This window comes from Asparagus officinalis, chromosome 6 (genome assembly GCF_001876935.1).
Source record: "Asparagus officinalis chromosome 6, Aspof.V1, whole genome shotgun sequence".
In the NCBI taxonomy this organism is placed as follows: domain Eukaryota; kingdom Viridiplantae; phylum Streptophyta; class Magnoliopsida; order Asparagales; family Asparagaceae; genus Asparagus; species Asparagus officinalis.
The window spans coordinates 8,220,819-8,243,084 of record NC_033799.1 but is presented as its reverse complement, the minus strand read 5'-3'; the positions used below and the strand labels follow the sequence as shown (position 1 = coordinate 8,243,084).

The 22,266-nt window shown below is 35.2% G+C and overlaps 1 protein-coding gene across 4 annotated transcripts in view; it reads left to right on the top strand.

The window, feature by feature from the left end:
- Positions 4,314-22,266, top strand: part of LOC109846415 (kinesin-like protein KIN-7D, chloroplastic) — a 33,567-nt gene continuing 15,614 nt past the window's right edge. For 2 of the 4 annotated variants that reach the window (XR_002248494.1, XR_002248495.1), the window contains exons 1-17: positions 4,314-4,870; positions 4,950-5,047; positions 7,801-7,890; positions 8,983-9,035; positions 10,963-11,028; positions 11,132-11,185; positions 13,085-13,144; positions 13,279-13,357; positions 14,497-14,564; positions 15,683-15,745; positions 15,940-16,044; positions 18,075-18,179; positions 18,321-18,428; positions 18,658-18,804; positions 19,403-19,585; positions 19,722-19,880; positions 21,611-21,838. Coding sequence is in view for 2 of the 4 variants with exons in the window: in XM_020415655.1 (XP_020271244.1) it covers positions 4,623-4,870; positions 4,950-5,047; positions 7,801-7,890; positions 8,983-9,035; positions 10,963-11,028; positions 11,132-11,185; positions 13,085-13,144; positions 13,279-13,357; positions 14,497-14,564; positions 15,683-15,745; positions 15,940-16,044; positions 18,075-18,179; positions 18,321-18,428; positions 18,658-18,804; positions 19,403-19,585; positions 19,722-19,880; positions 21,611-21,838 (1,914 nt within the window). In the remaining 2 variants the exon portion in view is untranslated. The remainder of the gene's footprint in view (positions 4,871-4,949; positions 5,048-7,800; positions 7,891-8,982; positions 9,036-10,962; positions 11,029-11,131; positions 11,186-13,084; positions 13,145-13,278; positions 13,358-14,496; positions 14,565-15,682; positions 15,746-15,939; positions 16,045-18,074; positions 18,180-18,320; positions 18,429-18,657; positions 18,805-19,402; positions 19,586-19,721; positions 19,881-21,610; positions 21,839-22,266) is intronic. The other 2 variants (XM_020415655.1, XM_020415656.1) reach the window with 2 other exon arrangements.

Here is a 22,266-nt window from a genome sequence, read left to right as displayed (position 1 = left end):
AAATTTCCATTAAATCTTGTTAATATGACATGACAGAGCAAGCTTATAATTTTATTAGTATTTTACTGATGACACACGGTGATAGTAGCATGTCAAGACAAATCTAAACTTTCGCTATTTTTTGCTGGCGTGGCAGTGCCACATCACCTCTATGTAGTTAGCAAGATTTAACATAAATTTGTAACAAAGACTAAGATGATGATGAAGGTAATGTTAGTGACCTCCCACCGACGACTTTTAAATAGTAAGCATCCATATGATATTTGATCAATACGATAAGAACCTTCACTGAATTTTTTATAATATTATCTTAGTAGACCTTGCAGTACACATCTATAGAGAGAGAACATCATTATGGACCATGTTAATTACGTGCTTTCATCTACGTATCATAATTAGTGCTGATTTTGACCATTTTAGAATCAAACAAATCGTAAGACACTTAATTAATTGATGCATTAGACAAAATACCAATACACTGATAAGATGTTAGTAATATAAAACAACAAACAGATAGTGAAATATGATCCGATTTCACGTCTATTCGGTTATTATTATTATTATTATTATTTAAAACACATATTCAGTTTAATATGTGATTTTTTGTCTAGAATTAAAAAAAAATGAAAGGTGATGTTGATTTGCATTAAGAAACATTTAGATGGATGGGGTAAAATATGTTTCAGAGCATGACTCAGCGAGTTAATTCTTTTTGAGCCAGTTAGGTCAAAGTATATTACCATAATGGCATAATCTATATTTGTTTACGAAGTCAGATTTAAAAAAATTTATCAACATATAAAAATTAACGATTTAATTTTTTTGGCAAGCACGATCTGAAAAAGAGAAGTAATTAAACCGGCTCAAAAAGATTATTTTACCTTTCCTTCCATTTAATCGCAAACAAATTTATTTAGCTCAACACGCCAGCAAAAACAAGGTTATGATATATATGTTGGACTTTCAGGTAAAAATAAAAAAATAAAAAAATTCTCCATCAACAATTGATGGCTCATCCACGCACGATGGAAAGTGAACTTGAAGCAACTCCAAAAACTTAGGAACGTGATAATGCACGTCCCTACCAAATTCACCAACTTACGTCGACATTACGATGTCACGCATCGATGAAATTCAACGGTCCTGATTCACCGATGATCTTTGGTGAGTGTGCTCATCTCATGAGCATATATGCCGAATAAGGCAACCAGGCAACCCACAGGACAAAGAAGGGTGGTGCTGTAAAGTAAATGCTGCCGTTATGAAAATGATGCTTTTTTCGTTTCTCGGGGGGGGGGGGGTTGGGTGGGGGGGGGGGGGGGGGGGGGGGGGGGCGGGGGGGGTTGGCATCCTAGGCTTAGTCATTAGGTCCATCATTATTATGTAGAGGACTCAACTTGTATGTGTAATAAATACGGGGCAAATTTTGAAAATAGACCCCTTTGCAAAAATATTTCTAAAAAAAGACTCGTTTTGAAAATATTCGCAAAAACAACTTAGTTTCAAACCTGAGACTGAAACTGGGTCGTTTTTTGCGAAAAAAAGTTCTTAAACTTCACGGGAGTTGAACTCCCGTGAAGTTTTTTACATAACAAAACTTCACGGGAGTTCAACTCCCGTGAAGTTTGGGAACTTTTTTTCTCAAAAATCGACCCAAAACTGGGCCGTTTTTTAAAAATAAAGTGGAAACATGTTTTTTTTGGGAATATTTTTGCAAAGAGGTCTGTTTTCAAAATTTGTCCAATAAATACCATATTTCTCATGCTTCGCTGAAAATATGCTATTTTTAGTGAAATCCTACTGTTTGCAATGAAAAGCTATTCATAACATCGATCTATGTCCTAATATTAGAATGATTTATTTATACAGTCTTCTTTCGAAATGGCTTTTCTATATGAAATCTCAACCCTTATTTATCATTTTAAAACTTTACCTAGTAAAAAAGTGCTAATTATTTATCACCAGGATGTTCTTCGTTGTAGAATATTTTCCTTGATAATATTCATATTTAAATTGCCTAGTAGCAAAAATGGTGTACGTACACCATAAATATTTTTTTTAGATACTACCGATTACCTCCCTTTATGCTTTGTTTGTATTTACTATGGGGTACATGTTAAGCAAACGAGTTACCGCGAGGACCACGAGATTTTGGCTCAGCTTTCGAAACTGGACAGAAAGACGACGATCGGTCCAACGCGCCGACAGCGTGACGTTTGGGTAGGATCGAAAATTTCGGACACGTGGCGAGCATTTATTGGAAACTGTGTAGATGACGGCTGTAGAGCGGCACGGGAGGCATGTGACCGTGTCACAGTGTCACACTCGCGGTCAGCGACTTCTCTGAGCACTCGCAACGTAGTTTGGATTTTTGCACATGAACCCTTATAAATATGTAGTTTATAGCGTTTTCAATTAGTATAAATATTAACCTGCGTTTTTGTATTTTAATTAATGAGCACGTTTAATATATTAGTGAAGCGGATTCTCAGCGCCTAAGTTAATGAACTAATGTAGATATAAGATATTTTATTGCACTTCTCTACAGGTCAATGCTAGTCTTAAATATTCTTGAATTTGAGATGGAGATGCAAAATCTGAAATCTTTGGAGAATCAAATAATTTATACTTACTAGAACTCAGATCCATGCATAAAAAGACAAGAAAGACGAAGAATGATTCGACATCACCTATATTTAACAACTAATAAACTTAAATTATGAATATGTGATGTAATTAAAAATAGGACACAAACATACATTAATCATAGAGTCAAAAGCAATATATGTTTAAAGACTACAAATAAAAATAAAATAAAAATAAAACTACATTCCATACATACATGTACATACAAATCCATATATTCATATAATAATAAAAAATTACACGACACTATCAATTATATTTTCTAGTGCTGAAAAATAAACAACATAAAAATATCGTGCATGACAATGTGTCAACTTTCTAATTGTACAGTTTTATTTGTCATCCTTAGCACAAGAATTACAAAGTATCACTAATAATAACAACAGGAATCCTACCAGAACATCTTTAGGTGCAAGATATCAGATATGACTTACTTTTCAGTTTTTATTTGCTCTCATATATGACTAAAAGATCTTGCTTCCTCCAGAGTCCCAATAGCAATCCCACTCTTTTTGTACATATAGTATAACTTACTTTTTGTTCGAAACTTTTAACCATCACATGCTCATAGTCATTGTTAAAGTACAATTTGACCAACTTCGTTCCAAAAACTTGTTAATTGCTAGAAAATAGACGGTCAATTAGGGTGTGTTTGTTTCACCATTTTTTTGGAATAGGAATTGAATCTGACAGAGGCAAAATCGTAAATAAAGGATTCTTTATGAATCCTATCACTGAGTTTGGTTCACAACAAATTTATAGATTTCGAAATCTATAAAATTGAAAAAGTATAGTGATTTTATAGAAACCCAAATCCTAATGATTTAGGAGAATTTTGGGCAAAAAACCCTCTCCAAGTTCATCAACTGACTTGACCGTCGGAGGTACCACAAGGGAAACTAGCCCCGTATTCCTGCGATTCTTGCATGTGCAGGTTATCAGTCCACCCCGCACGCTCAGAATCGGGCAAAAAGTCGGAGGAGGAGTCGGCCCCAACATTCATCCTCTCCTTCTTCCCCACCGTTGCCATGATCGAAGCTGCATCCGATAGCGGGAAACCCCCATCGGCTGTTTGTTTACGAGCATCAACACTAATGATTTAGGAGAACTTTGGGCTAAAAATTAACACACCCGTACTATTCTCCCTCATTTTTTTTGGATTCTGTTTCTTCACAAATCCTATATTATTATGCGACCGAATCCTATTCTCATTCCAAACCAAACTAAAGAATAAGAATTGGAGGGTTTCTATAAAATTGGATTCTATTTTTTCATGTTATAAAACAAACATAAAAAGGGGGAAAAAGATTATATGAATCCATAAACTTGTCTTAATTTTTTTCTGAATTTAATAGGAATCCATAAAAAAAACCAGATTCTTAATCCTATTCTTGTCCACTATTGGACCAAACACCGCCCTTATCTTTTATTTTAAAACAAGAAAATGATGAAAGGAAATAATAATACATCACAAAGTCACAGCTTTTATAACACTGAGATAGCTAAAAACAAATAAATGAAGCCCGTATGGGGTGGAGGATTCGCTCCACTCACTTTCAACACGTAGCGATTTATCTGGGTCCCACCGGATTCGGTCCCGCACAATTGCACAGGGTAATTAATTGGGTTGATAAAGACTTTGGTGCATTACACCAATAACATCAAAAACTCCTGAGCCCTGAGTTCTCTCTCTCTCCCCCTCGCCCCCCTCTTTCTCTAATGTCAGAGGAGAAACGCAGAGAATAAAAAAAGGAGAGAGAGAGATAGAGGAGAGAGAGGGAGAGAAAAAGGAGCTTTCTGCAATCGCCCGAAATCTTCGCTTCAAAGCCAAGGAAAAAGGAAAAAAAAAAAAAACATCAAAAAGCCCCAAAAAGAAACCCTAGAAATCCACTCAATCCTCGCCCAAATCACCCGTACATTTTAACGGAAACATCATTCCAATGTCGCTCTGATCCGCTCCCTTTTCAATCAAATCCATGGCGTTGAGATCAACGCCTAGGCCGAAGAAATCCTCGCCGTTGATCTCCTCCAGATCTCTCAACTCGCCGTCCTCGTCGACGACTTCGTCGTCTCGCCTCATTCCCGAAGCTTCCATGGACGGCCAGAGCTCCCCGGCGTCGTCGTCGGCACGAAGCAAGCCGCAGTTCTTCGACGAGAGCGCGAATTTTGATGCGGAGGGATCGAAGGAGAACGTGACGGTTACCGTCAGATTCCGGCCGCTGAGGTATTTGATTCGATGTTTTTTGGGATAATTTTGAAATGCGCGTTGTTTTGTTGATTTGTTTAGTTTTTCGATTAAATAGTCAGCGAGAGATTCGTCAAGGGGAGGAGATTGCTTGGTATGCGGATGGGGATACGCTCGTGAGGAGCGAGCATAATCCATTGGTGGCGTATGCATACGGTGAGTGTCAATGTGTTTCACTGAGATTATTTTTGATGAATTTTACACTACTTTTGTTGCAGCTAATGGTGCATGAAGCGCAGCATTCTTTGAGGACTTGAGAATTACTAGAATTTGCATAACGTTTAATTTAGCGCCGGAAGATTTAAGTCATATTCATTGGCAATACAAAAAATTCAGACATAATTTCAGCTAAATAAGCGTGATTCTATCAGGAGTACCTATGGTTGCATGTTAGAATATGCATGTATCTTATGAATAGGTAATTTGAAGCTTTGTCAAAGTTGTTGATGGGATGCTTGTTTATACTTCGGTTCTTGTATAGTTGTATCAATGTTTCTGCATTTTGGACACTCTTTTCTCTGGACATCTTTCTTCCTTGGGCACTTGGAAAAGTGCGGAAGATTTATTGAATAGACATTAAGGACGCTTTGGGTTGGATGCACTTTGAGTTAACATTTTCTCGTAGCAGTATCATGATATCACTTTGTCCGTGCTGATTCTGACATTACTAATGCTCTGCTTATCACAGCTAGGCACATTGCAAAGAATTTCGCTCTTTTAAAATGTTACAGGTTCATCAACTAAAGTTTTAATGCAGGTCCTTTGGATTTTCTAGAACTCTAAAAATTAACTATCTACATGGTCACAGCATTGTTGTCACGCACCTTCTTAGTAGAGATTATGATTTTGTACTGTGTGGTACTTATCTTCTTATTAACTCAACATGTTACTGATTTATTGCATCCTTAAGTCGTCCCGCTCATGATAAAAATATCCATGCTACTCAGTGTCTGATATGGGTATGGCTTCATAGAGACACCCTTGCTACATAAGCAGCAATGTACTAGCAAAAATTCAATAAGCATGCAAATTAAATATGTGATGTGAATTCTAATATTGACTTTGTCTAATGTACGGATACCAATAAATGTTTGATTTCTCTTCAAATTTCTTCTCATTTGAAATGAATAATTATGAAACTATTTGATAATTACTTGATTAACTTCCAACCTGCTGAATGGTGATTGACATCAAGACACAGTTGAACTTCTTTTTGAGGGCAATAGCCAATAAGGGATCACTACAAATTACATACGACAGGTGAGTTGTAGAAGAATACTGAAATCACTGCTCATAAGAGATTGCCTATCTTTCTTTTAGCATTTTTCTTTTGCCTCATCATATATCCGAATTCCTTTTCTTTGGTTGAAAAGCCTGCCTTAGAGCTTTCAGCTTTATTGCTTTTAATGCAATGGCTTGCTTATCAGAAAAGGATCATCTGGAACTCTGAAAGCTATCCTAAGAGTAAATGACCCTTTGGTGCTTTGATGTACCTATGAGGGATTCGTCCTTGCATATCAGTATTCTTCTCCAAAGCAACAAAAAAAAAAAAAAAAAAAAAATAAAAATAAAAATTNAAACAAAAAAAAAAAAAAAAAAAAAAAACTTAAGCATTAACATGTACATAAATTCAAAAACTAGTTTCCTAAAGAAATTAATTCTACTACCGGAGACACAAAATTTCAATTTCTGCGGAAAAAAATGAGCTTGAAAAATAAATCATGATGGGAAGATTTATAAAGATGTTGGGGCCTGGGGACACAGAGTAGGGTTGTTGATGTACAGAAGCATATGAAAAGGGACTAACAAGACTGAAAATTGGAATGTGATTAGAAAGTCTTACAAATATGTTTATCTTATATCACTCCCATTTTAATATTTCCATTCCCATTTTAATATTATTCTTGGTTAATGCCAGTTATATATGGTCCAATATCTGCAGGGAATTGCAACAGCTACCAAGCAGCCAATAACAACTTACACAAATACGTTAAAGACAAATCACCTTCTCAGGATGTAGAGAAACTTCTCTTTCTTCCTATTTAAGGATTTAGAATTTATGGCAAAACTTTTGCAATGCATTCATTCATGGCTACATCCGGCACCAGGTTTTAAAATAAAGTATAAATAACAAGTCTTTAATTTATAACAATGCATTACAGAGTGGTAATCTAATTTCCTCCACTATACTTCTTCCACGAGGAACATGTGCACTGTTTGTTCTTTGGCTTGTATGATGCTTGAAAAGTAAACGCTTTGTAATAAACCCCCCTAATCTATATTCTTTGCTGACCTCAATTTCAAAGAATTGTGGTGGATAACTTCCTGATTGCGTGCGCTTAAACCACAGGGCCAAGAGTATTGCTTTTCTGAACCAGCAGCTTGGGTAGTAGGCTTTGCAGAATGACCCTCTCTTGGCTATATTTTCTCTAGTGAAGAAGGAATAACTTGGAGAGAGTTGACATCATGCTTGTCGGTCAAATTAGTAAAATTTTGTTTTACCCCTTTGAATATAGAGTTAACCTTCATAACCTATCCTTTATAATAAAATTCTATGATGTCAATGATGATGATGATGCTTCTTTCTATGTTATAAAAGATTTTCTTTGCAGTCTCAGACTTTACCGGATTGGCATTTTCTTCAAGTGGCATTAGCTTCCAAATTCTGTAGTATATAAACATGTTTTGTTTTAATGCAATGTTGATCACTGCTGCAGAATCCAGAAGTAGTGTTCTATGTTTTCCAAACTAAACTATAATGTTTAATGTGTTTACCATTCTATTCATTGATATATATGTGTATGTTTGGGAACATATGCCCTCTTTTTACAGTCTTTTCCATGTAAATCATAAATAGGTAAGAGAATGCTGGTTATATGAAAATGTTTATTAATACGTGACCACTTCAGATCGAGTTTTTGGACCTACAACGACCACTCATCACGTGTATGATGTTGCTGCTCAGCATGTTGTCAGTGGTGCTATGGAAGGTGTAAATGGTAAGTAGATCTGATTATATTTAAACTCGAAGTTGTACCAGTCAATTTTCTCCAAAATGAACTACCTAAAGTATACAGATATGTTAGAAATTGGGGACTTATGATTCTTCATTCAGTTTACTTTTGGTTGATTTTGCCAAACTTATATGTATTGACAAATATTCAATTGATGCATGGAAAAAGTTAAAAACATTTATTTTTGTTTTAGAGTTGTTTGTGTTGTAGATCACATCTAGTTTTGTGGATCTTCAATTTGGACAGTTGATTATGTAATTTAGAGTTAATGTCACTGCATCCATGATGCCTGTGAAAGTGGCTGGGCTCAACTCTCTTTGAACACACACTCGCATGCTCTCTTGCTGCACACACAAACATTGAGAGTACTGGTGGGGGTTGTGATGGTGGGGATGCAATACTGCTTCACTGTTTAATATCTTAAATGTATCACTTTCTAACATCTATAGCGTTTGACGCTTCTTTTATCCGTTTGGGTAAGGATTTTAAGAGAATGAAGCCATATCCTGCTTAATATCTTCATCCTGATTAGGCGTATTCAATTAAAAGTTCCTCCTAGAATTAGTGATAAATGGAAACCACTTCCCTTATTCACTTAAATATATAATGCAAGACAAGTATGCGATTATAATCTGCTTTGTATCCTTGCAATATCAATTAGTCTAAAGTTACCCATTGATATGCTGGAATAATTTTGATATCACAAGTTCACAATGAACCGTGGTCGGTAATGTGTAACTTATGGCCTGATTTTATTAAGGAATCTATAGGATTGTTTTAGGGATCTACACAGTATGAGAAGGTTTACACTTTGTTCTCCTTACTAGTCAAAGGCAGCTTATGACAAGAAGGGTAAATATTATTGATTGTTGGAGATATATACTTACTTTCTCTTTAGTGTAGAAGAGTTCAGAGTATGATATAAAATTAGCAATGTAGGAATAAAATATCAATACAATGATGAATGACCTGCAAGAAATAAATACATGTAAGTACCTATTTTATTAGTAAATGCCTTATGATCATGTGGTATTTTCCCCTTGATTTACCAAATAACATGTTCTTTATGTTTTCCAGGAACAATTTTTGCTTATGGAGTAACGAGTAGTGGCAAGACCCACACAATGCATGTGAGTCTTTAACTTTTCAACATACAGTTTTCTATATGCCCCTTCTCGAAAATAAGCACAGTTTGTTCTAGCATGAAGTTCTATAATTCATGCTTGTACTTCATTGTTTCGGTCCATATGTAGCTTTGGTTATGATGAAACATTAGCCGATTGCTTGATTAAAGAAGTTGAAAGTTCTAGACCACGTTAGGTGGTGCCTCAGTTTATTGAGTGAAACTTCAAATAATGACTTAATCTTGCTCTCTGTTAAAACTTTACATAGAGCAAAGATGTTTGGTGTTTTTAGCTGGCTAGATGCATTTAGAGGAGAACCTCTTACTACCGATAATTGTAACATAAGGCTAAGATGATAAGCTAATTTATCAGTTGGGAGCGGAATGTTTTTGACATGCAATAAAAAGCGCCGGAGTGGTCAAATTTTATTACGAGGAGCGGTTGGGAGAATCATACTGGATTTAAGTAGTAAACCTATTTTATCAGCTAAAAAAATCCAAATTGAAGGGTGAAATTTTTAAAAGACGTGAGAGAAAGTGACATTATTTTACCAACCAAAACAGGACGAACATTCTACAGTCCTGTTATGATGTTTTACATGAGCTAACAGGCTTTTGGTTGCCATTTTTGGATTTACTTCTTACTACAAAAATGTTCATCATGCAATCTACATACCTTAGTTCTAATGTCACCTTTCCAAATTATGTCATGCATTTTTTTAGCTCTGTGAAACTTTTGTCGAATATAAACTACAGATACACGGCTTCTCAGTCTCCTTGAGTTAATAAAAGAAGGTAGGCAAATTATGGTCATCGCACAGTTGATTGGATAAGTTGGTTTTTCCAAAGGTAGCCTCTGTTCAAGATTAGCTTGTCTTTATCTACTGGCCAACAGAAGCCTTGTTGGTCTTGTAGTCAAACTTGGAGAGTGAAGTGAGCACCTTTCCTGCTTTTCAAGGACTATCCTTTGATTATTTGTGGCCTTTGATTGTCTCCATTCTTGTCCTTGCTCTTATTTTCTTCTTGTCCTTGCTCTTATTTTCTTTTTGAGTTCTTGGTGATGGGTAGTGGTAAAGTAAGACGTGATACCTTGATTTTTTTCCTTTCCTATTTGAAGTGTGGAAGTTATTTCATTTGGTTAAACCTGGAAGTCTACTGGCACATCTTTAGTCCTATAGTTTATAGCTAATGCATGCTTACTACTTCTATACGAGAGCTATTGTAATCAATCATTCGTGTACTTGTGATCTGTCTCATGGCGCTTAGTTGATATGTCCTGGAGTTTCAACATGAATCATATTCTCAAGATTTTCTGATGCCTTGAGTCATAATGCTAGAAGCATTGATGTTGTTAATAGACATGTTTTAGAACACTGTACATAAATTGTCGCCATAACTTAAATATAACTCCAGTTTTTCTAATTAAGCCGACATTGCTCTGGATGTAGAAAGAGCCATGGTTGTAGCATAGTTTAGCCACATACCGAGACTTCTCTTTGTTCTAGGATTCTTATAACTTCTCTTCAGCCTACTTATGGTAACTTATGTCTATCATGTAAGAAGGAAAATCTGTTTTACAATGTTTTTTGTCAATAAATGAGATACTTCCCCTTCCCTTACCAATGCTTTTGTTGTCTCAGTTTAGCTTTATCTGGAGCTTTTAGTAATTTCTAGTTGAATAATTATACAAATGTTCCAATAAAATCGCTTAATTTTCATGAGGGTGCACTTTAATCTTTTAGAAATTTGTTTACCTTCTTATTAGTATTTAATCATATTACGGACGTGAAATTCAAATATAGACATCTTGTGCAGTTTATCCCGAATGTTCACCTTACTTTCTTTATATATATATAGTATTGTCTGGGTAACATCATATGAATACAACGTAAACTAGATAATGTTCTTTTTTTTTTACGGTGGATGAATTGCAGGGAGATCAAAGGTCGCCTGGGATTATACCATTAGCTGTAAAGGATGCATTTAGTATCATACAGGAGGTACTGGAATAGGATCTCTGCTGCTGTGTGTATGCTTCAATATTATGAATGTACCAACTCCTCAAACAACTGATCCAGTTTATGTCTATTCTTTTTATTCTAGACTCCAAGCCGCGAGTTTCTCCTTCGTGTCTCATATTTGGAAATATATAATGAGGTTTGTAACTTTGTATTTACTTTTGGTTGTGTTTCTTTGTTTCTAATCAGTATAATAATGTAACAGTTTTGAGTTTCAGATGCTTTGTATATATGGAATCTGATCTGTTGGTTGAATACTCGATAATAGCTGGCGCTGTATTTATGTTATCCAAATATGTTATAAATTGCCTTTGGAGCCACATATACCTTTTGTATCTTCCAACTTGTTAAATAGGTGTAACTTGCATAAATGGCCTAATTTGGTAAACTTTTCTTTTGTTGCTTCCATTCTAAACAATCTTCCTATGTGACGATTCAGATATAAAGGTCCCAGGGCAGAACCATATAGTAGGAATAGTATTGCAAGAAGAATTGGCTTTCTGGAGGGAAAGCTTTGTGCATCCTCCTCACATGTGAGAAATGAACCTTGTGAGTTCCATGGCAGAGCATTCTAATAGCAAGATCGAAACAGAGAAGACTTTGGATCATATGCTTCCCACCCACATAGTCCTATTAATGTAAATAGAGAAGTACGTAAGGAAAGCTTGGCCTCACTATGTAAAATATGCACATGGAAATAAGATTAAGACATTCGGTGTAGCAACTAAGCCCAAATCGATAACCTCTTGATCCCTGAGAACCCACTAGATGACCTTTCAAACATCGCTATAAATTTAGATTATGATGTTCTCATCTGGAATAGTAAGAGCAAAACACCCTTAAGTGTTGGTTTCAGCCAAATTACTCAGTATCTCCAATCTTCTTTAAGGGGTAACTTTTAAGGTGGCAACTAGTGTGTCTTTTTTAACTTTCTGATATAGATTCTTTTTGGTCCACGTTCTAGTTGGTCATATTGTACTTCCTATCACTTATCTAACCAGCACTCATCCATCTCTTTTTATTCTTGTCCTCGCAATTGAAGTTATTCTCTCTTATCTTATCTTAAAGACTGACAACACTGCAAACTTATAAGTCCATTTTTTTCTTACCATACCTTTACCAACTTGCTTCTGTTCTCAGCTAAGGTTGTCATGGGTAAATGTACATACATTCCTGCAATCGTTCAGTTGATTCTTAAACCTGTAGCTCTGTGGGTAAACGTTGATAACTTGATTAACATTGAGACGACATTGCTAGTAAATGAAGAGGTGTAGATTACTATTATTTCTCTTGTTGACGGCAAGGACCAATACTTCCATACATAAGACAACTTATTGGAATTTATCGAGTGCACCAGTCACATGTCAAAATTTTCATGAAGCCTTGCGCTACATAGTGACTCCATTTCATGTGACATTATTAATGATGATTTTATGAATACCTGCAGCACAGGTATGTGGTAGTTTATCAGATAAAGTGAAGGAATTAGTGCCTGCTATTAAAGTATTTCGGAGGTGGGTAAAAGTAGATATAAAGATTATATAGATGACCAAGCACCATTATTTCCATGCTTTGGTTGAGTACTGCAATCGATAAGAGGATCTTGTTAAACAAGAAGAGGGAGTATGCTTATGGTAGTTGAAAAATTAAATCCAGAGCATAAATTTTATATATTAAACTAAAGATCTCGCCGCATAATAGTGAATTAGCTTCACAAGTTTAATAACTTTAGTTAAAACACAGGTCAGAAGAGGCCTTCTATGGTGCAAGTTTGTTTTGTAGTAAAGTGCAAAAGTTTATAAAGGTGGAAGCAATGGTCATGGGGAGGATTATTATTGTTTTAGATTCTTACATTTGGACTTCAAAATTCTAAATTAATTTCATATCTTCAGTTAGTATTTTCTACTTGGTATTGATCTCATATCACGTAAAATCAAGTTCGTTTTTATTAGTTACCATACTTTGGTTTCAATCTCCATGCCCTTTTTAATGACATGGTTTATGCCATAAAGTGCTTAATGAACTCTTTTCTGTTCAGGTTGTTAATGACTTGCTGAATCCAGCAGGCCAGAATCTAAGAATTAGGGAAGATCTTCAGGTACCTAGCCTTCCATTTATTTCCATTCATTCATGTGAAAGTGGTCATACTCCATAAAGTATTATTTGGCATATAAATTGGGGTCAAGGTTTTTGTTTTATTTTAATTGGTGAACTTGCCTTTTCTGCTTTCAGGGAACCTTTGTAGAAGGAATTAAGGAGGAAGTTGTATTGTCCCCTGCTCATGCTTTGTCTCTGATAGCAGCTGGTGAAGGTGAGTCTTCTTAGGAGTAAACCCAAGTCAGTTAACAAAAGGTTTATTGTTAGATGGCTTAATTTGATGCTTTTGCATATTCATATTCTCCATCCTTTGAATGATTGCTCCCAAACGTGAAATATTGATATATGGTCTACTGTTTTTTTAATCTTTTGGGTTATAGTAAGGGTAATTAGATGCATAGTTGAGAATATATATTCATCAGTTTGCGTATGGTGAAGGTAAGGCTTCGTAAAGAGTAAACCCAGTCAACAAATTGGTTATGTTAGACCTTCTGATACTTTTGCATATTCGTATCCTTTGATCTTTTCAATGGTAAAACTTGAATTTTGATATATGATATGGTCAACTGTTTTTTTTTTCTTTTGCTAAATAGTAAGAATAATTAGATGCATACTTGAGAATATATATTAATTTCAAATAGGTTGGATCCTGTAATAACCACCTTTATGTGGTTATCTAGGCAATCATCAGATGGATCAATTTAAGTTGTTTTGAACATTGTATTCACTCTTTTCTCGGCAGAACGTGTTTGAACGGTTTTCAATTTTTTGCCAATGCTTTTTTTACACGTAAAATACTAAGACTTTATTTTATTATATTAGCTAATTTATTGCCGGTCAAACTTTCTGTTCTTCAATTATGACTTGTTAACTGTCTCAAGAGTTTATCAGCTTGTGAAAGTGAAACAAGATCCAAATTGGTCCTCGCTGCGGTGACTGGATAAAACTCAGTTTTGTATTTGTTTACGACAATATAACTTTGCATGCTATATGCTTGTAAATCGGTAACAGTTTCATAAGAATACTTGAAATTTAAAGTCCTATCTTAATGTGCTACCCTTTGGTATGTTCTGGATATGGAAACAACAATGGCAGTTGTAACTGCATGTAACTGCAAATATATACTTCCGTGTGCTGCTAAGAAACATGAGCATGGACATGACAGGACACTCTGACATACATCATATTCTAACATAGAGCATATAGAATGGCACTGGCATGGCAAAGTGTCTCTTTGAACGCATGCTTCAACATGAACATTGCTTGATGATGAAGTGTGAGCTACAGGCATGCGATAATATGACACCGGTCTTATATCCTTATAACCTTCCTTGTTTTTTGACCTTGTGGCAGAGCATAGACATGTTGGATCTAACAACTTCAATTTACTAAGCAGCAGAAGCCACACAATATTTACACTGGTACTTGTTAACTGCTTTATTGGAATTCATGCTTTAATGTATTGTAAATTGGTTCTCCATTAAGTTTGGCATTATTGCCAATGTATAGCAATTACTTTATTATTTTATTTTCTTTAAGTTGCCTCATTCGGAATTTTTCATCCCAAATTGTGTTCTTTCATTGCTTCGGTTTAAATTCCAATAGATTCTGTTTTTTTTTTAACTGACCTTATAGATATAGTTAACATTGAGATGCCAATTGACATGAAGGGAATTTTAATTGCTAGGAAACACCCATATTATAGCAATGATCAATAGTGTAAAAATTAATCTTCAGCCCAGACTCTGGACTTATTCATCCCCACAGGGCGTGTGGCAGGTTCCAATGTAGACAATGAGCTGAATTCAACCCACCCCCCCCCACCAAAAAAAGAAAAAAAAATAAAAAAAAAAGAAAAAGAAACAAGCGCCTTTATTATTCTCCTTCATCATCTCCCCACCACCAAATTTTCTTGGATTGTTATAGGAAGCGGCAGCATGGTAAATGAAATCAGAGAGTTCTGTTAGTTTACTTCTTTGATTGTTACAAGTAAAGTGAAATCAGAAGTACATGAAATCCTATAGCGCTGATGATAATGGTTTCCCATGGTTCACTTTGACAAGGAAAAGGTTGGAGTAACAGTTACTGTTTATGACCTTTTTCTGGGGAACATAGGAGTGCAGCAAACCCGGCATTACTTATTTACATGCATTCTTCTACAGTCCACCATCTGCCAATGCGCAAAACAAACATGTACATATATGCTATTGATATCTGCTTTATTCCATAAACGTTCGACAGGACAAGTCAATGACACATATATTATGGATGTGTTACATCCATATCAGGAGAGTGAGTTTTATGTTTGACCTGGAGCAGATTGTACAACTTAACATTAATAACACGGTTATTTAACCAGAAGAAAACCCATGTTTTAAAAACCTGACTTGATTCCATGTTTTGTTCTTTAATTTCTTTAGTCCAATGTGTTGAACCATACATATGCAAATGGATTGTTCTTGATGATTGAGTTTTAACTGGTAGAATATTTAAATATATAGTTTTTACTCATATTTTGCTGTTTGATGCATTTGAACAGACAATAGAAAGTAGCCCCTGTGGTGAATATAGTGAAGGTGAAGCAGTTAACCTTTCCCAGCTTGTAAGTCCTCCATAATGCTTTACTTTTGACTATCTAATCACTTCTACCCGTGTTTTTCATGGCGAATGTGTTACTAACTTATGCTGATAGTAATGCTGATTGCCATTTATGTACCACCGCCTCACGTTTTCAGCATATGAAAGAATATCATTCATTGATTTCTTATACCATTTTGCATCTACTTATATCTGCAGAACCTCATCGATCTGGCAGGTTCAGAGAGCTCGAGGGCTGAAACTACTGGTGTACGTAGGAAAGAAGGAGCCTACATCAACAAAAGCCTGTTAACTCTTGGAACGGTGAGGCCTTATAACTATACATTTAATAAATTTGTAATTTTCTTAAGAATGCAATCGATTAGCGTGATATTGTATGTTTTTGAACTTGTACAGTTCCCTTAACTTTGGAACTCTTAGTGTTTGGTTGAGGAGTTTGTATCACAAATCTTTTCAAAATTTTGCATAACGCCACATAGCTTAAGAAGGATAGATTAAGATGGTAGGTGGAATACGAAATGTTTTCTTGAATTATCCAAGATAATAATTTAGGTCATCATTAGTTGAAATAATTCTTTCTTCAAAGGGAAAAAATCTACACAATGATGTCCTGCTTGTGTGTTGGATAGCAAAGGGTGTCCTACACTCCTACTTATATAATGATAAATAAAAAAACCCTATGCCTTCTCCTCCTATCCAAAAAAAGTTCTATTATGCAATACAATAAGAGTACATGTATTATTAGAAGTGGTGACTGATTCTATCATATTATTATCATATATCATAGGATGCTTTTTGTGTCCCAATTATCAATCGCCATCCTAAATATGCAGTTACTCTGGTTAGATAGCCTTATGCCATCTTTTACTATCTAATATTGGCAACCTTCTGAGGGGTATGAGAACATCCTTTGAAGAGTAACAGCCTGGGAATGTAGGTCCTAAACCCAAGTGCTGTAAAACTCTTCAGCCTTTTTATTCTATAAGGAAAAACTGCACTTTAACCTTATCATCTTTTGACACTGCTGTCCGAAGTTGGTTACTGTCTTCCCCTTAAATGGATACCTCTCCATAAAAAATTAAATATATGTGCATTCTCATCAGTGGGATTGGTGGCGAGGAATGTTTAGATAAACAAATGAGATTTGTATAACTTTTGGTCATCACAATACCAAAGGAAACCATATTGGCAATGTACTTATTCTTTACATGTAATTTCTTAATTTTCATTATACCTTCCTATTGCATTTTTAGTAGAATAGCTTGTGAATCTTGCTTATGATTATGAACTTGAGAACGACTTATAATGTAAAAAAATTATTGGTTATGTTTAGCATTTAGGAAGCGAAGTACCCAATGAAATCTTGAAACCTAACTGCCGACTAGTCGCCTAGGTGCTCGGCACTTGACTTTTGCACCTGCCTTTAAAACACAAAAAACATACGTAAAACACATAATTTGCTTTAAGGCTCCAATCCAAGGTTCAAACTTTAAAAGTTCAGTAGCTGAAACCTGACTAGTTTGTTGTTCTGAATTATATTTTGCAATATACCCTTTTAACGCTTTTAACGGGATTAGCTAACTAGTAGTGGTTTGGCCAAATTTTTTGACATTTTGGTCTGTACCAATACATTGATGTTAGCTTAGGTTTAACCCATGTTTGAAGGGTGAGGGTTTGCTGAATTTTCCTCACCTTGAGACCTATGGAATGCTGGACATTTACACTGACAAAGAATTGCCATGTCCATGTGACCCTAGTTTTCTCTTAGAAGTATCAAGTATGTATAATGAATTATGTTGCGCCCCATCTGACAAAAGCTAGTTATTCCACTGACCATTTTCCTAAATTAAGATTCTTATGATACAGGGAGAGTGAGCAGTAGATAGGATTACATGAGCCAAGTATACACTACATTTAAAAAAAAGTATACAGATGTTTCCTCGTTTTTGGATTTAGACAATTGACATGCCTGCTACCATGTACTAGACAATTGAATTTTTCTTTCCTTTTCTCCACGTGCAAGTACACGTTCAATTAGTTTGCATCTTTATATGGTACCCCTGCATCTCTTTGTTTGAATTAACATATTTGAATATTTTCCATACTAGTTGGCATACTATAAGAGTGAGCACTTCACTGAGTAGGCATCTTTCAAAACATTACCTTCGGGATCAATCTTAATATTTCTCTAGTTTTGTGCTGCTTCTATTGCCTTTGATTTTTTTCACCTGTCTGTTTATAAATTTCTTTTGATCATCTATTGTGAGTTTTCCCACTAGGTCAATTTCCTTTTGTTCACTGGTCTAATTTAATGTATTTCCTTGAATTTTCAGGTTATTGCCAAACTGACTGATGGAAAAGCTACACATGTTCCATACAGGGATTCCAAATTAACCCGGCTCCTTCAATCCTCCTTGAGCGGTCAAGGCCGTGTTTCAGTATGTTTATTTCTTTCAAGTTGCAGGGGAAACTAAAGACCGTTTCTTTTTTTAAAATATTTTGACCCACCATAGTTGAAAATATTATTTGCTATATTAATGAAGCTTTTTAATTCTTCACATGTGTTTATTCTTATGCAGCTCATTTGCACAGTTACTCCAGCGTCAAGCAATACGGAAGAAACACATAATACCTTAAAGTTTGCACACCGTGCAAAACACATTGAGATTCAAGCATCCCAAAATAAGGTCCTTTTAACTTGATATCATATTTTTATGATTTTGGTTGAAAATTTTCACCAGAAAGGAGTTTTTGTTTCTTAGTTACATTTCTTTGGAAGTTGAAATGATTTCTTGAATTTTAGCGGAAAATGTGCTGCAAAAGAGGAGCTTGTACTATATTTCAATTTTATTCCTGGCTACGTGCTTTTTTCATGAGTGAAGGTTGTCAATTTTCTTAGTAGACTGATTTGTGCAGATTATTGATGAAAGGTCCTTGATTAAGAAGTATCAAAATGAGATTCGCAGTTTGAAGGAAGAACTAGAACACCTAAAGCGGGGCATTTTGACTGTCGGTCCTTTGAAAGATATAGGAGGAGATGACATTGTCCTCTTAAAGCAAAAGGTAAGCATTATTTTTTCTTATTCTCGATTAGAGGTGTTAATTATTTACAATTTTCATATTCCATGTTTATCTATTTTTTAATGAGTGGGCATTGTGAACATATCATTCTTGGTGCATAGACATTGAGCTCTGTAAACATTTCCCCATATAGATAAAATTGACTGAGAAATGGATCTTGTAATTTAGCCCCTAGACTTTTTCCATGGTGTTCTTTACAGTGGATGATTCTTGGATAGCTCCTCTTAACTTCCATCTTGGGGCATATTTTTTCCCCCAGTAGCAAAAGTGCTTGTGAAGCAGTCATAAAACCATCAATATCCCTTCTTTCCTTGGCAGATAAAGTGGCATTGTTCCATTAATGTGTTGCATTTTTCCGATACAAGTTCTTGCATTTTAAAGAATTGATTTAGATGCGTTCTAAAGAATATATTCACATATGTTGGGTTATCTTTTGTTTCGCCAAATTCTTAAGTATGGTAGAAATATCTTCAGCTAACCTGTTACTTTAATTTGTAATCTATGATTACCGCATGTAATTCTGACATGAGTATGTTTTACTGCCTATAATTCTGACATGAGTATGTTGGCATCTGAAAAGCTTGAGGATGGCCATGTGAAGTTGCAGTCAAGACTAGAGCAAGAAGAAGAAGCTAAAGCTGCTTTGCTGGGAAGGATACAACGATTGACCAAATTAATTTTGGTGTCTACAAAAGCTACACAGTCCCCAAGATTTGCTCAACGCCCTGGTCCCAGGAGAAGGCATTCATTCGGTGAAGAGGAGGTTTTGCAATTTATAACTATTCATATAACATTTGAAGCATAACATTTTCTCAAATTTATACATAAATTTAATTTATCCAATTTATCTGAATTAATTTGAAAACTTTCTTACAATAAGAAATTTTGCAATTATGCAGCTTGCTTATCTCCCATATAGAAGACGTGATATGACGTTGGAGAGTGAACACAGCGATGTTTTTAGTCCAGTGGAAGGGTATGGTGAAACCATGGATGATGGTTGTAAAGAGGAGAAAAGGAACCGAAAGCATGGCCTGCTAAATTGGTTTAAGTTACGGGTAAATGTTCCCTGATGTCATAGTGACCATGGCATATTTTACACATCACTTTAACTTTTTTTCTTTATTAAGTGCTTTCCACAGATTTGAATTAATTTCTTATGTTTCTGGAGGATATCATATGTACAAAGATCATTGGAAGAACTCATTTGATTTATGTTGATTAGTGGTTGACTGCATGGTGTTGATTACATGCTTATGATTGTTAATCGCATTGTGTATACCCAGATAGCATTAAAGAATATAGTTAGAGACAAAGAGATCTGTGAAAACAAAGAGCTTCATGCATACTAGTTGTATAATGTTGACCCGTTAGAGGTAAAACTTTGTTGCTATTTTCATGATAGGAAATTCATACGGAGTGTGAATCCTAGGCAATTGAAACAGAAAATTCATTCCATTCAAGTTAGTCCACATCATTTGAAGTGATTAAAATCAAATCCAAGATTTTAAGCTTTTCTTCTAGTGCATCAAGCAGCCACAAGAAGAGATTTACAAGCTGTTTAAGATCTATGGTCTCTGATGTTTCTGTGCCAACAAAATTCTTGTGCAAAAAGATATCAAAGTATAAAATCTGGATTTTCAATGGTATTCCCAAATTGTTGATATTAGAAACAAGCTACTTCTGGTTATCTCATTCCTGATGCATATAGACAAAAGAACTTCAATATTTATATTTTTGTTAGAGCACTTCAAATAAAGTTCTTCAAACTTGATGGCAGTGGATTTTCTAATGGTTTGTTTATCATGAATTTGAACGTGAAGCATTTGCTTCTATATCTTCTTGTTAGGGGTTAAGCTGTACATATGTGTGCAGTGCAAATGCATTGGGATACCCCTATTAGCTTGTGTGACTCTCATGTTCAGGTAATGCAGCTGTTATGGTTACTATATTATTGGCCAAACTCACTGGAAACATAAGGTGGTTATCTACATGGCCATACATCACCCAATTTAATTGGAAACACATGATTGTAATTATTAAGGACACAAAGACAAGCTTGATTATGGTCATAATATAAGAAGAGTTGACTTGCAAACTAGCTTTGTGCTTTTCATGGGAAATGTGACAGAATTGTATACATGCTGGTTTTGATTTAAAGCAGGTGTGCGATCACTTATTACTGCCTTCTATAATTAGACATCTACACTGTGCTACTGTGAATTTGGCAATCCTACAAATTGCTATGACACGGATAATTTGACTCCTTGGATTTAGGATTTTGTTTCTTGTAGGCTTTTTGCCTGCTTTCTCTATATTCTGACTTTTTCCATCAAACACACCTCAGAGAAACACCTCATCCTCTCTATACTGTCGTCTATTAAAAAAACTTTAGCAGCTTCTGTGGAATCTAAGAGCCCAAAATAGAGCCATTGAACCCAGTTCCCATTATGAAGGTTCAACCCGCAACCGCATCTAATCTTTTTCGTGCTATTTCCAAGTTAATGATTTATAATTACATCCGTAATCTTTTTATCCGTTTTCTTCTGTTTTTATATCTGTCCCATTCATATGCATCAAGTACAACACTGAGAAGTAGCTACAAGATATATTTCAGGCAGGAAAAAGATTGAAGGTTCTCGTAAGAAATCTTGATAATTTTTTGAAATATATGTATCCACTCGAAAACTCTCTCAAGGAACTTTGTAATTGAACGTTCATATTGCTTTCAAACAATGTACTTTTAAATCCTATCATTTATGTAACTTTATGTTTTATGTCTCGTCAGAAACGAGAAAGCGGTTTGACAACTCTGACAAGTTCCGATGGCGATAAATCAAGTGGGACGAAATCATTAACAGCACCTTCAACTCCTCAAGCAGGGAGCACTAAATTTCCTATAGAGACGAGAATTTCCAATTCCATAGATCCAGAGAATATTCATGTCCATTCTCTCTTGGATGTGGACCATGATGGAGTGCATCCAAGCAATCTTTCTCTCCAGGAAACACCTCTGGTATGAATATTTCTTGTATACTTCCATGCAGAGACAGATTCTGTGTTAATAACTTTTTTGCATGAAGATTTATGATCCACATAAAAACAGATGGATGCTAGAGCAAAAATCACTATGCAGTCCAAATCTGAGTATTCTACAGATGAATGGAGTTAACATCAAAACGTTATTTTTTTAGAATGTGGTGTAACTGAGGAAATCACTACGAATCTCTTTAACTTAACTAGATCTTAGCCGGGGTTGTGACATGTTTTCCCAAGTTAATATATTTATTTTGTAAATAAAGCCAACAATTTGATGGTAATGTATCCCACATGACTAGTTATTTGATAATTGAGTATTTATTCTTTATCAGTAGCAATGTGCATTTTTTTCACTAATTGCCTAGCATAATTAGCCAATTTTCTTATTGGTTGTAGTGTATAAAT